Consider the following 16,385-nt stretch of genomic DNA (forward strand, 5'->3'; position numbering starts at 1 on the left):
AACTGCCTCTCTACAGAGGAATTCACCATTTCTCCCCACAACAGAGGAGGAGCTTGTTAAGAATTGCTTTGCTCACAACTCTAATCTTAGTACCTGGAATAAAGCCTGACATAGCATAAGTATTCAATACATATTTATTAAATTAATATTCTAGTGATCAGGTAATTGCAGCTACTGGCAATAGTTCTTAGGAGTCAACTTTGCAATGGATCATTTTATTTACTGGAGAAAATAATCACCAATGGACAGAAGCCAACAAACTGTCTATTGGCCCAGAGCACACTATTAACATCAATCAATATCTTGAGCACATATGAGAAGGATCAACTGGGGGAATGAACTCTCCAGGCTGAATGCCTTGCTAGAATGGCACTATCTGCATGGTTTGTTTGTGTTTGAGACAGAGTGTTGATATGTGGATGAGGATGGTCACTTATTTGCTATTATAGCCTAGGCTACCTCAAACCAATGACCCTCCTATCTCAGCTTCACCCAGCGTCTGTGTGATTTTGGTAGCAGAAGAGACACCTATCATTTTATCATGAATCACTGACAAATAGATGAGAAGGTGGAATTTTGTGTATTCACCTGAAAGAGTTTAAGACCTTGAATTCTTTCTCTTTTCATCAAGGAATATAGTTCTCTAATTCTCCAATGTTCATGTACATCCTAGTGACACATTAGCATAAAGGCACAAGACACAGAACACAAGAGGTGCAGCATACAGACGTCTGGGAGAAACCGGCCCATGTTTTGTCTTAAACAATCAAGTAATCTGCATGCTATGTTCTAAGATGTCAGTTTGTCCTGTGCTTTCATTAATCACTGTTAAGCAATACTGACACTGCAAAATGATAAATCGTTATGTTTATTCTGCAGCTTCAAATGCACACTCATTGTCCTGTGTACTGCACAGGACATCGATCAAAGTGAGGTGCCACTGACTCTGCTCTTGAACACAAATTTTGAACCATGTAGCTGAATACAAGATCATAAAAATTTTGGAGACAGTAAAGGTTTCCATGCAATGACAAAAAATTAATTCAAAATCAAATGTGCAATGAAGCACTTCCCATCCATGTTACATCATGTGACCTCATTGAAGTCTTAGTTCTGAACAAGCAGTATCTGACCTCTGTACTGCTCTGTTGTCAATGCCTCTTCTTCACAGCCAACAGTACTGCTCAAAGCACTCGACTCAGACTAAATATTACTGTTTGCTAGGAATTGTACAAAGTTTGCTGCTGCTATTGAAACATCATGGATTAATTATGGAAAACAAAAACTTTTAACATTTTCCCACCTTTTTTTATTAGCACAAAAGTATTAAATTAGTGTATCTCTGTATTGTGTTATAACATCTGACTTTCAAAATTGCTGTTTTGAGTTGCTGCATTAAGTTCTATTTTCTTTTAAATCATTAAATAAACTTTGGTTTGGAATTAGGACAGAATTTCCAACAACAGAGAGGCCCTAAATATACTTCTATCACTTTTGTACTATGCATTTATGAGAAAACAGCATTCTGAGCATTAACTATAAAATATAAATAATTATTAACTCTGAAAAATGTTAAAGCTGAAATATCAAATATTCAACCAAGAGTGGCTTTTTATATAAAAATAAACAATACCCATCACATTAACATGCAGATGTGCTTTGATCATTAAGAAACAGTGAGGGGCTGGAGAGATGGCTCAGACGTTAAGAGCACTGGTTGTTCTTCCAGAGGTCCTGAGTTCAATTCCCAGCAACTCACAGCCATCTATAATGAGATCTGGTTCCCTCTTCCGGCATGCAGGCATATGTGCAGACAGAACACTATATACATAATAAATAAATCTTAAAAAAGAAAAAGAAACAGTTTAATTGGAGCTGGAGAGATGGCTCAGAGGTTAAGAACAATTGTCCAAAGGATCCAGGTTTGGATTTCAGCACCTCTATGTCTGTTTACAACCATCTAAATATAACTACAGTTCCAGGGGACCCACAGCCCTCTTCTGGCCTCTACAGGCACCAGGTGTGCTGCACACGGTGTACTTACATGCATATGGCAAACCACACATATAAAATATAAAATTAAATTTTTAAATGCTGAATTATATGCACACCAAGTAATTATCTTTAAAATAAATATCTGATTTATTGTCAGAAAATGTTTGATTTGTATATGCTTCTTTCTCCTTTTTTTTTCCCTTGGTGTTTCAAGACAGGGTTTTTCTGTATAGCCCTGGCTGTCCTCAAACTCAGAGAGAGCCATCTGTCTCTGCCTCCTGAGTGTTGGGACTAAAGGTATGCACAACCACCACCCGACAATATATGCTGTGGCCCACACAAAGGGTTTGTTTTTGTTTTGGTGTCGGGTCCCCTGGAATTGGAGTTACATACAGCTGTGAGCTGCCATGTGGGTGCTGGGAATTGAACCCAGGTCCTCTGGAAGAGCAGTCAGTGCTCTTAGCAGCTGAGCCATCTCACCAGCCCTTAGTAGAATTATTTTATTTATGTATATACTGAGGGCTGCATAAAAATTTCTTGGGCAAAGAGAATCTTGAATGGAAAACATTTAAGTTCTACTCCAGAAAAATGGCAATTACAAACAAACCAGAGCAATCACAAAATGGTGATAAATTTTGAAGATTGGAAATGGATCAACAGTAAACAATTGTCAAATTTCTTCTAAATTGCCTGTTATGGTTTGGATAAGTGTCCCCATACAGTCCATGTGTTAAAGGTTGGTCTAAACAAAGGCTATGGGGAGGTATGGGAAGAAGCATAAGTTCAAAGGGTGGACCTTATGAGAAGGATGCTGGTCTCGAATAGGGCAGGCCCCTGTAACCCTTCTCATGTTTTAATTCCCAGTCACAGAGCAATGATGGCAGTCTATCAACTACTGCTATACTGTGTCATCTCACCGGAGGCCCTGTCTCTGCAGTCCCAATCTGGTACTGGAACTGGTTTTCAGTTACACTGGAATCTTGAAGAAGTCCATCCAACAGGGTGGATGAACTTGCCACCAAGTGTGAAGGCAAGCAGGGAAAAGCAAAGCTTCCTTTTCCCATGTCCTTCATGTGGGCTACATCAGAAGATGGCCCAGATTTAGGGTGGGTCATCCTGCCTCTAATAATCATATTAAGAAACCCCTTCACAGATATGTCCAGAAGCTTGAATTTTAGTTAATTCAAATTAAAATTTAAAATTAGTCAAAATGACAATCAAGATTGGCCATCCACAGGTCCCAAAGCAATAGGACTAAACATTCATTATCTGAAGCCACCAAAACGATGAGCCAACATAAACTCTTTCTCATCATAGGTGGATTATCTCAGGTTCTGCTTACAGTGACAAAGGTGACTAGCAAACTGAGGCTAGTCTTTAATTAAATTTCTGCATTAACAAAAATGAGTTTCAGAACCACTCTGAAAAATGTAATGTGTAAAATGGGTCAAGAACTTACAAAGATCTCTGTGATGGTTTGAAGAGGTAAGACCTCCATAGACTCATGTTTTTGAATGTCTGGCCCATAGGGAGTGACATATTAGGAAGTGTGGCCTTTTTGGAGAAAGTGTGTCACTGTGAGGACAGGCTTTGAGGTCTCACATGCTCAAGAGACACCCAGTGTGACACACAGTCTCTTTCTGTTTTCCGTGGATCAAGATGTAGAGAGAGCTCTAAGGCCCTTCTCCAGCACCATGTCTGCCTGCATGCTGCCATGTTTCCTGCCATGATGATAATGGACTAAACCTCTCAACTGTAAGCCAGTCCCAATGAAAGGTTTCTCTTGCATGGTATCTTTTCATAGTAATAGAAACCCTAACTAAGACAATCTCTCCACACAATAAACTTAAAAAACCAAGTTCTTAAGTCACTGCAAAGGAGAAACAACAATGCAAAACTAGAATTTATGGAGAATTTTCCATGGGCTAAGCACTCAAAACCATTAACAAAGTAGCACATGACAAACACAAGGTAAAGAACTGCAGGGAGCAGCGTGGGAGGGAGGCTTTGAAAAGCAGACTCTAGAATCTAGAAAAACACAGCTTCTCCTAGATCCTGCTCTCGCTCCAGCTAGTGACAGAATCCTTCTAGTATGAAATCCTTTCTCAGCATAAAGGGCATCTGGAATAATGTTTTCTTCATATTTTTTGATACACAACAGCACCACTTAAACAACACTTAAATAGAATAACACACGGAATCTTGGATGAACAAAAGACCAATTTAATCAAGGCCTCTGTTGATAGACTAAAAGTAAAGGCAACAAATAATTGAGATTCAGTGGCTACTTCCATAATCCTCACAGGTATCAGATGGCTGAGTATAGCACAGACAAGAGTCACACACATGGATCTCAGGTCATCTTTTATACTACACCAATTTTCCTCACCATGCAGAAGGATATGCATGGTGAGAAAAATAATACATAACCCAGAACAGGCAGTTTTATAGATCGATTATCAATGGCATTAATACACATGGCTTGTAATACAAAGAAATGAAAAAGTCAAGATAACTACTTATATAAGCCTACCCCTAAATTGAATGGCACCATGCTTTACATAGAGAACAGGCAAACCACTTAGTTACATTTTACTTGAATTCTCCACATTAAGCTGACAGTTGTGTTTACAGTAACAGAAGAAAGAAATATCTGCAGAGTAGAACCAACAAGAGAAGAATGCTGAAGAGCAATAAAAACACAAGTGGCAATGAGACTGCAAGAATAGGTAGGAATTAAGTTTGATTCAAATTTTGAGCTAAACAGGCATTCCATTTCTAAAACTACCCGAGTTCAAAAGTGACTGTTTTTCAAAAGTGACTGCCCCCTTAAAACAAAACATAAACCAAGTAGGCCTCAGGAGCATGGCTTGGCTCCTCTGTATCCAGTGGCATTCTAGCCTAGTCTGCTGTAGGAGTCTCAGATTCTGAGTTACTGTCATCAATGGGAGAACACTTTATTCAGGTATGATTAGTAAATTAATTAGCATTTCCTGAACATGACAGCTCTAGGAAAAGGTCACTAAATAGCACAATCTCTCAAGTATAGCGATGAAAGAAGGTTAAAAAAAAAAAAGACAAACTGGAGGATCAGAAGAATCTAAAAAAAAGGAAGGCTGAAAATACTTGCTAGTGAACAGAAACTTTTAGGAAAATGAGCCAATAAGGCTGGTGCACACCTGTGATCCCAGCATGTTCAAGGGTGACACCAGATAGGGACAGAGTGAGATCTTGACTAAAAAAGTATATAATCCAAATAGAAAATGCCCTCAATTTTTTCAGTCTCCAATATATCTGATCAAGTTTAACTTCTAGCCAAGACAGACTGAATCACTTAAAATCCCAATGGAAAGAAGAAAAACAAGACAAATAAAAAAAAAAGAACAAAACAAAGGTAAACAGAGATGTCTAGCTTTTAAAATATTCATTTTTATTTATATAAATATTTTTATTTTATTTATTTATTTTATTGTTTGTTATTACTGTGCATGTGTGCAAGTGTGCACGCATGTGTGCACATAGATCAAAGGATAACTTGGCTTACTCCTTCCACCCTGGATTCTAGGGACTGAACCTGGGTCATCACTAGCCTGAGATGTCTGTTTTTGTAAGCTGTGTCAAAGAGGCTTATCAGAAAACAATTTTGGGGGGGAAGAAGTCACTGTTTGGCACAAGAGATCAGCTACCTAATTCCACTTAGAATTTTATTTGGCTTGATGCTCTCAATCCTGGCTGTAAAGTTAAAAACAGCTCCAACAACTTTAAAATAAAGGGGGGAAAAAAAGAGCATTTGGGGCCAGGTTTGGTGGTGCACATCTTTAATTTCATCACTTGGAAGGCAGAAGCCTGCAGATCTCTGAGTCCAAGGCCAATCTGTTCTACACAGTAAGACTCTGTCTCAGAAAAGATCCTGCTCTGCAGATGTTTTACTGCTATATATAAATAGCATTGCTAGATGGGGTTAATTATGCAGCTGGAATGAGAATCATAAAAAGGTAAGGAGCTGGCAGGTAAAACTAACTAGTAGCATACCACTGACCTCCATGGAGTGAGGTTTAGTTAATACCCAATACTAATACTTGTGGCATATGCCTGAAATCTCAGCAGTAGGGATACTGAGGCAGGAGGATTGTCAATTTGAGACCAACTTAGGTTATATACAAAAAAAAAAAAACCTGTCAAAAACAAAAAACAAAAACAAAAAACCCCGCCTCAAAAACAAGGTAGAAAGCAAAGAACAACACCCAAGGCTGTCCCCATATACACGACTAACCAAACAAACACAAAAACTGCAAATAGGTTTTACCAGAGTCTAACAAATCAGGATCTCTCTGGTGCAAGATCTTTATAAACATTATTATATAGTTTTTTAAAATGTTACTTACTATAAGGAAAGGTTTCATTTAAAAAATGACACTATTTATATGGATTACAGAAAAACTGAAATTATTTTCCTCTTTAGATCACTTGAACAGGTATTTTTAAAGCATCATAGTGCACTGATGCCTTAGAAACTTATTTTCCGGGCTGGAGAGATGGCTCAGAGGGCAAGAGCACTGACTGCTCTTCCAGAGGTGGCTCACAACCATCTATAATGAAATCGTGTCCTCTTCTGGCCTACAGGCATACATGCAGACAGACCACTGTATACACAATAAGTAAGTATTTTTTCTTTCTTTCTTTGAAAAAAAGAAACTCATTTCCACACAGCCAGATTTGGGCTTCTCTTGTGATGCTCTTATAAAAGAAATTTCTGTTTTCTGAGTGAATATATTAAACTACATACAGATCCAAAGTAAAAAGTAAGGGCTGTTAGTACTCACATGATGGCTCACAACCATCTGTAACTCCAGTTCCAGAGAATATGATGTCCTCTTTTGGTCTCTGAGGCACCAAGTATGCATGTGGTACACAGCCATAAAATACAAAGCACCCATACACATTTAATTAATTGACTAAGAAAAGTACCCTGTCTTTTTTTTGAAGACAAGGGTCTTACAATATAGCCCTAGCTGTCCTGAAATTTCCTATGTAGACTAGGCTTGCCTCAAACTCATCTAGAACCATCAACTTCTGCCTCCCAAGTGCTGGGATAAAGGGACACTATGCCTAACCTCAAGCAAGTTCTTAGAACCTTTACACTCACTAACTAGGCTATGTTGGCTGGCCAGCAAGCCCCAGGAATTTACCTGTCCATGCCTCTGAGTACTGGACTTAGAAATATGTGCCACCATTACCTGTTTTTTGATGTGGGTGCTGGCAACCAAACTCAGGTTCTCGCCCTTCAAGACTTAGCCATCTCAGCTGGTGGTGGTGGCACACACCTTTAATCCCAGCACTCGGGAGGCAGAGGCAGGAGGATCTCTGTGCATTTGAGACTAGCCTTAAACTAGATCTAGGTCTAGAGAGTTAGTTCCAGAACAGCTAGGGCTGTTACAGAGAGAAAATCTACCTCCTCCCACAGCCTTTTTGTCTGGAGCAAACAATGAGTTTTATCTTTATGTACTATGTATCTATCCACCTGTTAGAATTGTGGGCCTGGAAACACCAAAACCAGGGCCTCTTCTCTACCTCCATCCCTAAACCCCTGTTTGTCCTCTTAGGTTCAATGAGTCCATCATGTAGTAACCCTCCAGAGAAAGCAGTAAGGAAGTTAGAGCATAAACCTGAGGATGTAGTATTCAACCTATAGTTGATACATCAATACAACAAGAGATATTTTCATTTCTTGGGCAGCTTCATGATACTTAAACTATCTGTCTACTTTAAGTTGTAAAAGGCTATACAGCAGTGTGGGATGATGACAAAATACTATTATTCTATAGTTAGTCAAGACCAAATTCCATGTTCAACAGAAGGATAATAGGGATGTTAAATGTGACAACAAGCTAGAATTCCCTGCACGGTCTGTGACTAGACTCTGGATGCAGTGCACAACTCAGAGGTCTGACTATAACCTTAATGGATTCTCTGCCAATCAAAACTTAAATGCAACTATACTGACATGGAAAAGTCACAGATACCACACTCCTCATAACGCTTAAGAGACGACATTATATACAGAAGAGAGAGTAAGTGGTTTTGCTTCTATCATCTCCGAAAGTCTGACGATACCTATGATGTGTGCCTTTTAATGTTGCTGGAAAATACATCACCTTGTCAGGCATTCTGTCACCAGAGTATCAGACACCTAGTCTGTAATCCACCAAGGTTAAGTACCTGATCTGCAGGGAGCCTTGTGACCTACCATTTTCCTAGGCTTTTTTCCCAGACATTGATGGTTGCCATTTGATAATTTCTCCATCTTGTACAACAATAACTGGTGGCCCATGTACCAGACATTCTGGACTTTGGAGCCTTTTATTATTAGAATCCTGGAAGCTAATTAAATTGGAAGTATGACAAAGGCAGAAGTGTGGAGGAGGAAGGGGAAAAGTCAAGCAGTCTTTTCCAACTGTAATAAATGTACAGTTTAGACAAAAATGCTCACATAACTGCCTTAAAACATTTCAGAGTTGGAAAATGCACATACCAATAAATATTTAAAAGAATATATTTAAAAAATTTTTTTAGAGTGTGTGCATGCTGAAGCAGGGTCTCCTATAACTCAGGCTTGCCTTGAACTCACTTTGTAACCAAGGCTGGCCTTCAACTCCTGATCCTCCTGCCTCTCCTCCCAAGTGATGGGATTATAGGTATGTACCACTACACCCAACAAGGCAGAGGTTTAAAGGCCTGAAAGATGGTGACCACTGTGAAGTTACTTTAATGATACTCAGGACCAAAGCAAAACTTGTAAGAAGTTAAGAAGCAAGAAAAATAATGAACTCTGGTAAGGACATTAATAAGATAGCCAAATAACGGGTTGGCTAAATACCAGAAATTCTATTTATCAGCAGGTCAACATAATAAATCTATACACATGCAGATATATTCCATTCCAATAATGAACAGAAGGGTAACGAACTCTCTAAAGATAGATAATTCTGTCCTTTACAAAGGACATTTCTGCTTATCAAGGAAAGCTGAATAAAGTTCTCTAGTTCACCAAGAACTAAAAATAAGCAGAGAAAAGGAACTGCTTACCAGGCTATCCAGTCCTCCTCCTAAAAGGTCCACAGCTCCCATCTGCATGGAGGACACTTGTGGCACGTTCACTGGGGGACCCAGGTCAAGATTTAAAAGATCCCCCAGAAGGTCACCTTGAGAGGGGATAACCTGAGGCTGTTCCAGGTTGGTTGCAGTGGTGGTGCCAACAGGGCTATCCCCTGCATCAGTGCTGTAATCAAACACAGAGGAGAGATGAGAAAAACCATCTTCACCCATGATACAAAAAAAAGCAACAAGCAAACGTCACAGGTATAATCACAAAACACGAAATATGCAATTAAAGAATTAAACAGGGCTGAGATGGCTCAGGAGGTAAAGGTTCTTGCCATCAAGTTCAATTTCAAGAATCCACACAGTGGAAGAAGAGAACTGACTCCCACAGGTTGTCCTTCATGAGATGTGCACACACATACATAACAAATAAATACATGTTAACAAAAAACTTAAGTAGCTTTGGACAAGATTTGAACATGGTGGAGTAAGGAGAATGGCAGTAAACAAACATTAAGGAGAAGATGAGCGATGCTGCCAATAGGGGATCCAGAAGCATGATTTTTAAAAAAAAAGATACTCAGGTTTTTGTTCTGGTGTTCTTATGCTAAGAACAAATTCTACAACCGTGCTATAACCATAACTTCAAGATGCTTAATTCTGTTGTGTAAAGAAAAATAACTACAGATGTTCAGCAGTCAACTAAAGACAAGTGACTGGCAGCCAGACATAGACAATAAACTTGGAAAGAAATTTATATACACATCTCAAAGCTGTGGGGCATTTGGGGATAGGGCCTGGCTGGCAGAAGTAGATCAATAGAGATAAGCTTTCAAAGGCATACCTGGCATCCTGTTCGCTTCTATGAGAACAAAGTGCTGCCTTACACTCCTACTGCCATGAATAGGGGTGTTCCTGTGCCCATACCTTCTCTGCTATGACCATGGTCAAAATAAATCCCACTCTTGTTTCTGTCAACATATTTTGACACAGTAGTAAGATAAACGTGCTAGCCACTTGTCTCAGTGCTGTGACAAAGTATGTGATAAAAACAACCTAAGAAAGAGTTTTGGCTCATAGTTCAAGTGTGTGGTTCATCATGGTAGGGAAGGCATGGTGGCTAGAGCAGGAGGCAGATGCTCACACTCTGCCCAATCAGGAAACACAGAGCAATGAATATTGGTGCTCAGCTTACCTTCTCCTCTTTATTTAGCCTGGGCCCCAGCTCCTGTCTCTCAGGGTTGGCCTTCCCAACTGAATTAACCCAGTCTGGACAATCTCTACAAACATGCTGACATTTGTTTCCATGGCTGCTGAACCATTAGGATTCAGCTTCCAAAAGTTATAGTTTCTTTCTGGTACTAGCCTGTTCTCTGCTTCTGCTGCCGAGTGACTCAGCAGCTGCTTCACACTCCTACTGCCTTGAGTGGAGCTCTCCTGGTGCCATATCTTCCCTACTACAGTTCCTTAAGCATGGGAGCCCTTCTATCCCCTTCCCTAAGGTTTTTCTACCAGACGTTGTCACATGAAAACTAACAACATGGAACTGCAGAGATTGAAGAAAAAGACAATCTAAGAAAGAAAACTTAACATGAAAAGTATCAATAAAGCCATGTCACGAAGGGACAAAGGCAGAAGTCACAGGAGATGATCTCAGAACTTTTAAGAAACACATGAACACAAAGGCTAATGAAATTACATCCAAGAAAATTAATATCCAGTGTTCCCCATTATAAAGTCATGTAAAGTAATCGCATAATATATAATCTCAAAGGTAAATTTGTCTCAAATAAGACAACTATTTACCACATCACCTTTCTAGGGCAGTTGGCAAATACTGGGCACAGTACACATTTGGGAAGACAGTACTTCACTCTTTTCTGAGTGATTCTGAAAGACCTCACCTTTTAAACCACTACAAGAGGCAGCAGGCTAAAGCCTTCAAGTGTTGCTGTATTTCATGTCACAAATATATCAACTTTTGCTGCAGAAGAGTTAGGGATGGATGATATGGGATTCCCTCTGTATGCTGTGAATACTACTGGTTAATAAAGGACTGCTTTGAACCTATAGCAGGGCAGAACTTAGCTAGGCAGGGAAAACTAAACTGAATGCTGGGAGAAATGAGGCAAGAGGAGGGAGAAGCCATGTAGCCCCTGTCAGAGGCAGATACGGGATGGAACTTAATTACCCAGTAAGCCACAGCCACATGACGATACACAGATTAACAGAGATAAGTTGGTTTAGGATATGAGTTAGCCAGAAATACGCTTAAGCTATTGGCAAAACAGTACTGCAAATAATATTGTTTCTGTATGATTATTTTGGGAGTCTGGGTGGCCGGGAAACGAACAAGCAGCCTCCTACTACAGATGGACCTTTCTCACATGCCATTTGCAGCAATTAATCACATAAATCTACAACCCCTTTTGTTTCTTTGGATGAGCTGGCATGCTGGGAATTGAACTTAGCGGCCTCAGAGGTGCTAGACAAGCATTCTACCATAGAAGTATATTCCCCAGCCATTATCTCCACTTATACCAAAGTATATTTTTTTGTGTGTCAGTCTTGAAAGACAAAAATAAAGTACAAATGGCTAAGGGTCTTTGATAAGGACCCATGTATAAAGCCAGACTTGGTTGCCTAGGCCTGCAGTTCCAACTTCATGGCAAACTGCAGCAGGAAAATCTAAGCTTCTAGGCTGAACAATGAGTTTTGGCCAGCCTTGGGTACATAAACCCTGCCTTAAAAAACAGAAGCAGGCTGGGCAATGGTGGTATACACCTTTAATCCTAGCATTCAAGAGGCAGAGGTAGGTGGATCTTGTGAGTTCCAGGTCAGCCAGGGCTACACAGAGAAACCCTGTTTCAAAAAACAAAAAACCCACCCCTCTAAACAAAAGCAAAAGGAGTTTATTAGTGTTCCTCTTCTCTGATTTTAAAATTGAAGAGTTAGGAAGTAAAAGCTGCATGCTACCTGTGATCTGCTCCTAACACACTTTCCTTACTGATCTCATTAAACTAATTTGGTGAAACAAAATAAACCAGGCATATGTAACTGAAAGCTATATCTATATATAGAATCTAAAATGTAATACATTTTAATTCTGTAAAAGTATTTCATTAGTAGTTTTAACATAAGTCATTTATACAAGAGAAATGGTCTCTACTAAGGTTTTCTGTGTATGTGAGCATGTGCCAACCCACAGAGCACAGAGGAAAGCTGAGGTGCTGCTCCTCAGGTGCCTAGTTTATTTTTCTTTCCATTTACGTGCATCTGTCTGTGTTTAAGTGCATGTGGCATGTGTTCCATGTCAAGAAACCCTGGAAGCTTGATTAGTTTGGCTAGCCAGTGCACCCCAGAACTTTTCTGTCTCACCTCCCCGGTGCTCAACTACAAGCACTCACTACCATGCCTAGTTTTTCCACATAGATTCTGGGGATCAGACTCCCTCTGTCAACTGAGCAAGCTCCTCAGGCCCGGTATTTAATAAATTACTAGACTTAAGCAACTTTCAAACCTTATCAAAACAGAAGGTATGAGCATAATTTCCTATAGTTTTATTGTACTCCTATGCTGGAACTGAGAGAAAGAAGTCCTTTAAGGCAGCAAGATTGCAGAAGGCACAGCAAGATCCTTTTGTGCAAGATCAGGCACAGAGCAGAAGATAAGACGCCTAACCAGCAACTTAGTACTCACAGAATAACTTCACCTGCTTACCTCCCGTGATGAATTGGCAAGTGCTTGCGATGAATCCCATGACTCCCTTCCACAAAAGCATTTGGAGGCTTGTGGTACACGGAGGCCAAAGAACCAATGTGGCAGATGAGCTCATCCAGGAGGGTAGGCTCTATGAGGTCTGTCTCCTCAGAGATCAGCGGCTTCTCAGACAGCACTACTTCTTTGGCTGTCACAGGGTCAGTTGAAAGAAGGCGCCAATAAATATAACCCCGATCTCGAAGGTCAGGATTATCAGAATCCTAAAGCAAAGCAAAGACAAGGAAACTCAGATGGATCTGTCTCCACAGAGACATTAAAGTGCCAGGCTTACTGTCAAGGCACTGCTGTACTGACTTGCACAGATTAGCTATAAAAATGATATTTTACTGGGATCTAATAATATAGTTATAATTCTACATGTCTAATGTTTCAAGGAACTTACACATACACTGAGATTGGGTTAATATTCAGATTCAAATTCAAAGGGAAGCTGAGAAGAAAAAAAGCCATTTTAATCCAGCAATGTTAAATGGCCTTGGTAAATAAGAATACTATTTTAATTATTCTATTAAGGTCTCTGTATATCACAATAGCTCAGAGGGTTAAGGCACAAGCAGGCCTTGTGACCTGAGTTAAACCTCTGGGACCTATATGGCAGGAGGAAAGAGAACTGACTCCACACAAGTTGTCAACCGATTTCTACAAGCGGAGTGTGACGTGCTCTTTCTACTCTCTCTCTGTCTCTCTGTCTCTCTCTCTGTCTCTCTCTCTCACACACACATAAATAAAAATGTGTCAGTCTTTTAAAAAAAAGACTTTTTATTTTACTTGTACCAGTGTTCTGCCTACATATAGTATCACCATGCGCATGCAATACCCACAGAGGACAGAGGAGGACGTCAGAGTCCCTGGAACTAGAATTACAGATGGCTGTAATTGTACAGAAGTGTTGGTCCTGGGAAATGAAGGCAGGTCCTTTGCAAGAGCAGTAAGTACTCTTAACTATTGAGTCATCTCTCTAGCTCTCATGTGTCAGCTTAAACAAAAACAAAACTGTTACATAAGTCACATGTGGAGGCATGCACCTGTAATTCCAGTACTCAGTCAGTGCATGAATTTGAGGGCAGCCTGGGGTATAAACTGAGAACTGGGTCAGTTAGGTACACAGTAATCCCCCATCTCTAAATTTTTTAATAAAATGGCCATAAATATTAGTAGCAATAATTCTAACATATATTCTACCTTACATCTATTTTTCTTATATATTCTTAAATTTTTACTTATATGTCTACTTGTCTATATGGACACATGTGTGCAAAGCCTGTGGATCCCCTGGAACTGGAGTTACGGACATTGTGAGGCACCATATGGATGCTGGGAATTGTACTGAGTTCCTTTGCAAGAGTAGCAAGTGCTCTTAACTGTGGAGCCAACTCTCCAGCCCCATAATTTTCTTCTTGATTCAAATATCTACATGCATCTCAAAGAGACGCTGGCTAAGTCATAGTAGTAAAAAGAGACTATATACAATGCTCATAAAGGTACTATTAACTAAAACAAACAAAAACAACAACAAAAAACCCCACACGATCCAACAACAAATCATTAAAGAACATACAAATGTATGTGCTTTCAAAAAACACAACATGAATCTAGCACTCTTTTTGTTGTGATTTCAAAATAATTTTATGCATGTTTATGGTTTAAAAATAATTATACTCTGTTGAGCGTGGTGGTGCACGCCTTTAATCCCAGTGCCTGGGAGGCAGAGAAGGCAATTTCTCTGAGTTGAAGGCCAGCCTGGTCTTTGTAGTGAGACCTTGTCTTGGAAAGAAAAGCAAAAACAAACTATAATCATGCTACACCAAGATTTACAAGGGTATAAAATAAAAAAGAAATCTCTCACAATTATCTAATCCCTTCCCACTCTCAACTCTCCACCTCCAATAACTAGTACTACTAGCAAGCTAGATGTGTCTGTCTCAACAGATCACATAAGCTTTTGGCATAGAAACCAGTTTCATATTATACACACTGCTCCATAAGCTACTTTCACACATAGTCATACACATAATAAAAATTAAAATAAAAATTAAAAATATTTTCAAGAGCACTTACAAATGAATCTTTAAGATGTAAAATTAGTAACAGGAAAATGACAGCTCAGAACTAGGCAAAGTAACATAGAAGGAACTGAAATTTTGATAATATACCAATTAGAAACAGATGAAAAAGACAAAAAAAGTTAATATTTGAATCGAATTCTATGTGTAGATATACATCTTAATTGACAATTGTGCTAAAGCCAGCCTGTTTGCATATTCAATGAAAGACATTACTAAGTCTGATGGACTGGTGATCATCGTATTAGTTACACTATAAAAAAGAAATTATTTTGATTTCTATGGATTTGAGAAAGTGACCTGATATTCTTTTCCACTGTTAAAATTTGAACATAGGGCCCTGTGCACGCTAGGCAAGTGCTATGACTGGGCTATATCCCCAACATTTTAGCAACTTTTTAAAATTTGAGACAGAGTCTCATTAAGTTTCCCAGGAAGACCTTGAACTTTTTGTTATCTTCCTGACTCAGCCTCCCCAGTAGCTAGGATAACAGTCTGTGCCATCAGGTCTGGCTATGACTTGACCTCTAAGGCCAATGGCCACATTCCCAAATTAGAATCCACTTGAACTTCTTTTCTTCTGACCAGAAACATCTTATGTGATGGTCAGGGTTAACTGTTAACTTGACAGAATACATAATTATCTAGGAGATGGACCTCTGGGTATGCTGGGGAGGGGAGTGTAGTATCTTCATTATGATAATTGATATACACAGAACCATTTTAATTTTAAGTAGAGGGATCCTGGTGATATAGAGAAAGGGAACTGAGCAGCACACATGCATGCACGGTTCTTTGTTCCCGACTGTAGATACAATGTGACCAGCTCCCCCGTGTTCCTGTTCCTACGACTTCCAGTCTTATTGGACTGTAATGGGAACTGTGAGTCACAATAAACCCTTTCTTCCTTATGTCGCTTGTCAGAGTATTTCTGTTTGTTTGCTGTTGTTGTTGTTTGAGATAGGGTTTCTCTGTGTAACAGCCTTGGCTGTCCTGGAACTCACAGAGATCCACCTGCCTCCGTTTCCCAAGTGCACCACCAGGAAAAGCATATAATTCAAGTATCAAACGGCGTAAGCACCTTAACATTATCTCTGAGGGAAAGGCGCCTCTCTGAAAGGTAGATAAAACACACAGCATTTCATATGAAAACTGAAGGAGTCACCTAGAAGATAGCAGACTCTGTTATTTTCACATATGGAGGGTTTTTAAAAATCAATAATATATATATAATCTAAACCAACTTTTCAAAATTATCATGAAAACTGAAGTCAATCTAATTGTTTTATTTTAAAATTTATTTTATGTGTATATGTGCATGTCTGAATGTATGTATGTGCACATGCATGCAGGGAACTGCATAGATAGGAAGAGGTGTGGGATCCCATGGAGCTGGAGTTACAGTTGGTTGTAAACTACCATGTGGATCAAACCCAGGTTCTCTGT

At 39.4% G+C, this 16,385-nt stretch overlaps 1 protein-coding gene across 4 annotated transcripts in view; it reads right to left on the reverse strand.

Moving 5' to 3' along the window:
* The window catches only part of Ap2b1 (adaptor related protein complex 2 subunit beta 1), a 111,933-nt gene that overhangs the window by 50,582 nt on the left and 44,966 nt on the right, over positions 1–16,385 (reverse strand). For all 4 annotated transcript variants that reach the window (XM_048437816.3, XM_048437818.3, XM_048437814.3 and 1 more), the window contains exons 13-14: positions 12,817–13,076; positions 9,082–9,274 (exon numbers count right to left, since the gene is read on the reverse strand). In XM_048437816.3, the coding sequence (XP_048293773.1) occupies positions 9,082–9,274; positions 12,817–13,076 (453 nt within the window). The remainder of the gene's footprint in view (positions 1–9,081; positions 9,275–12,816; positions 13,077–16,385) is intronic.

This window comes from Myodes glareolus, chromosome 9 (genome assembly GCF_982192425.1).
Source record: "Myodes glareolus chromosome 9, mMyoGla1.1, whole genome shotgun sequence".
Lineage (NCBI taxonomy): Eukaryota > Metazoa > Chordata > Mammalia > Rodentia > Cricetidae > Myodes > Myodes glareolus.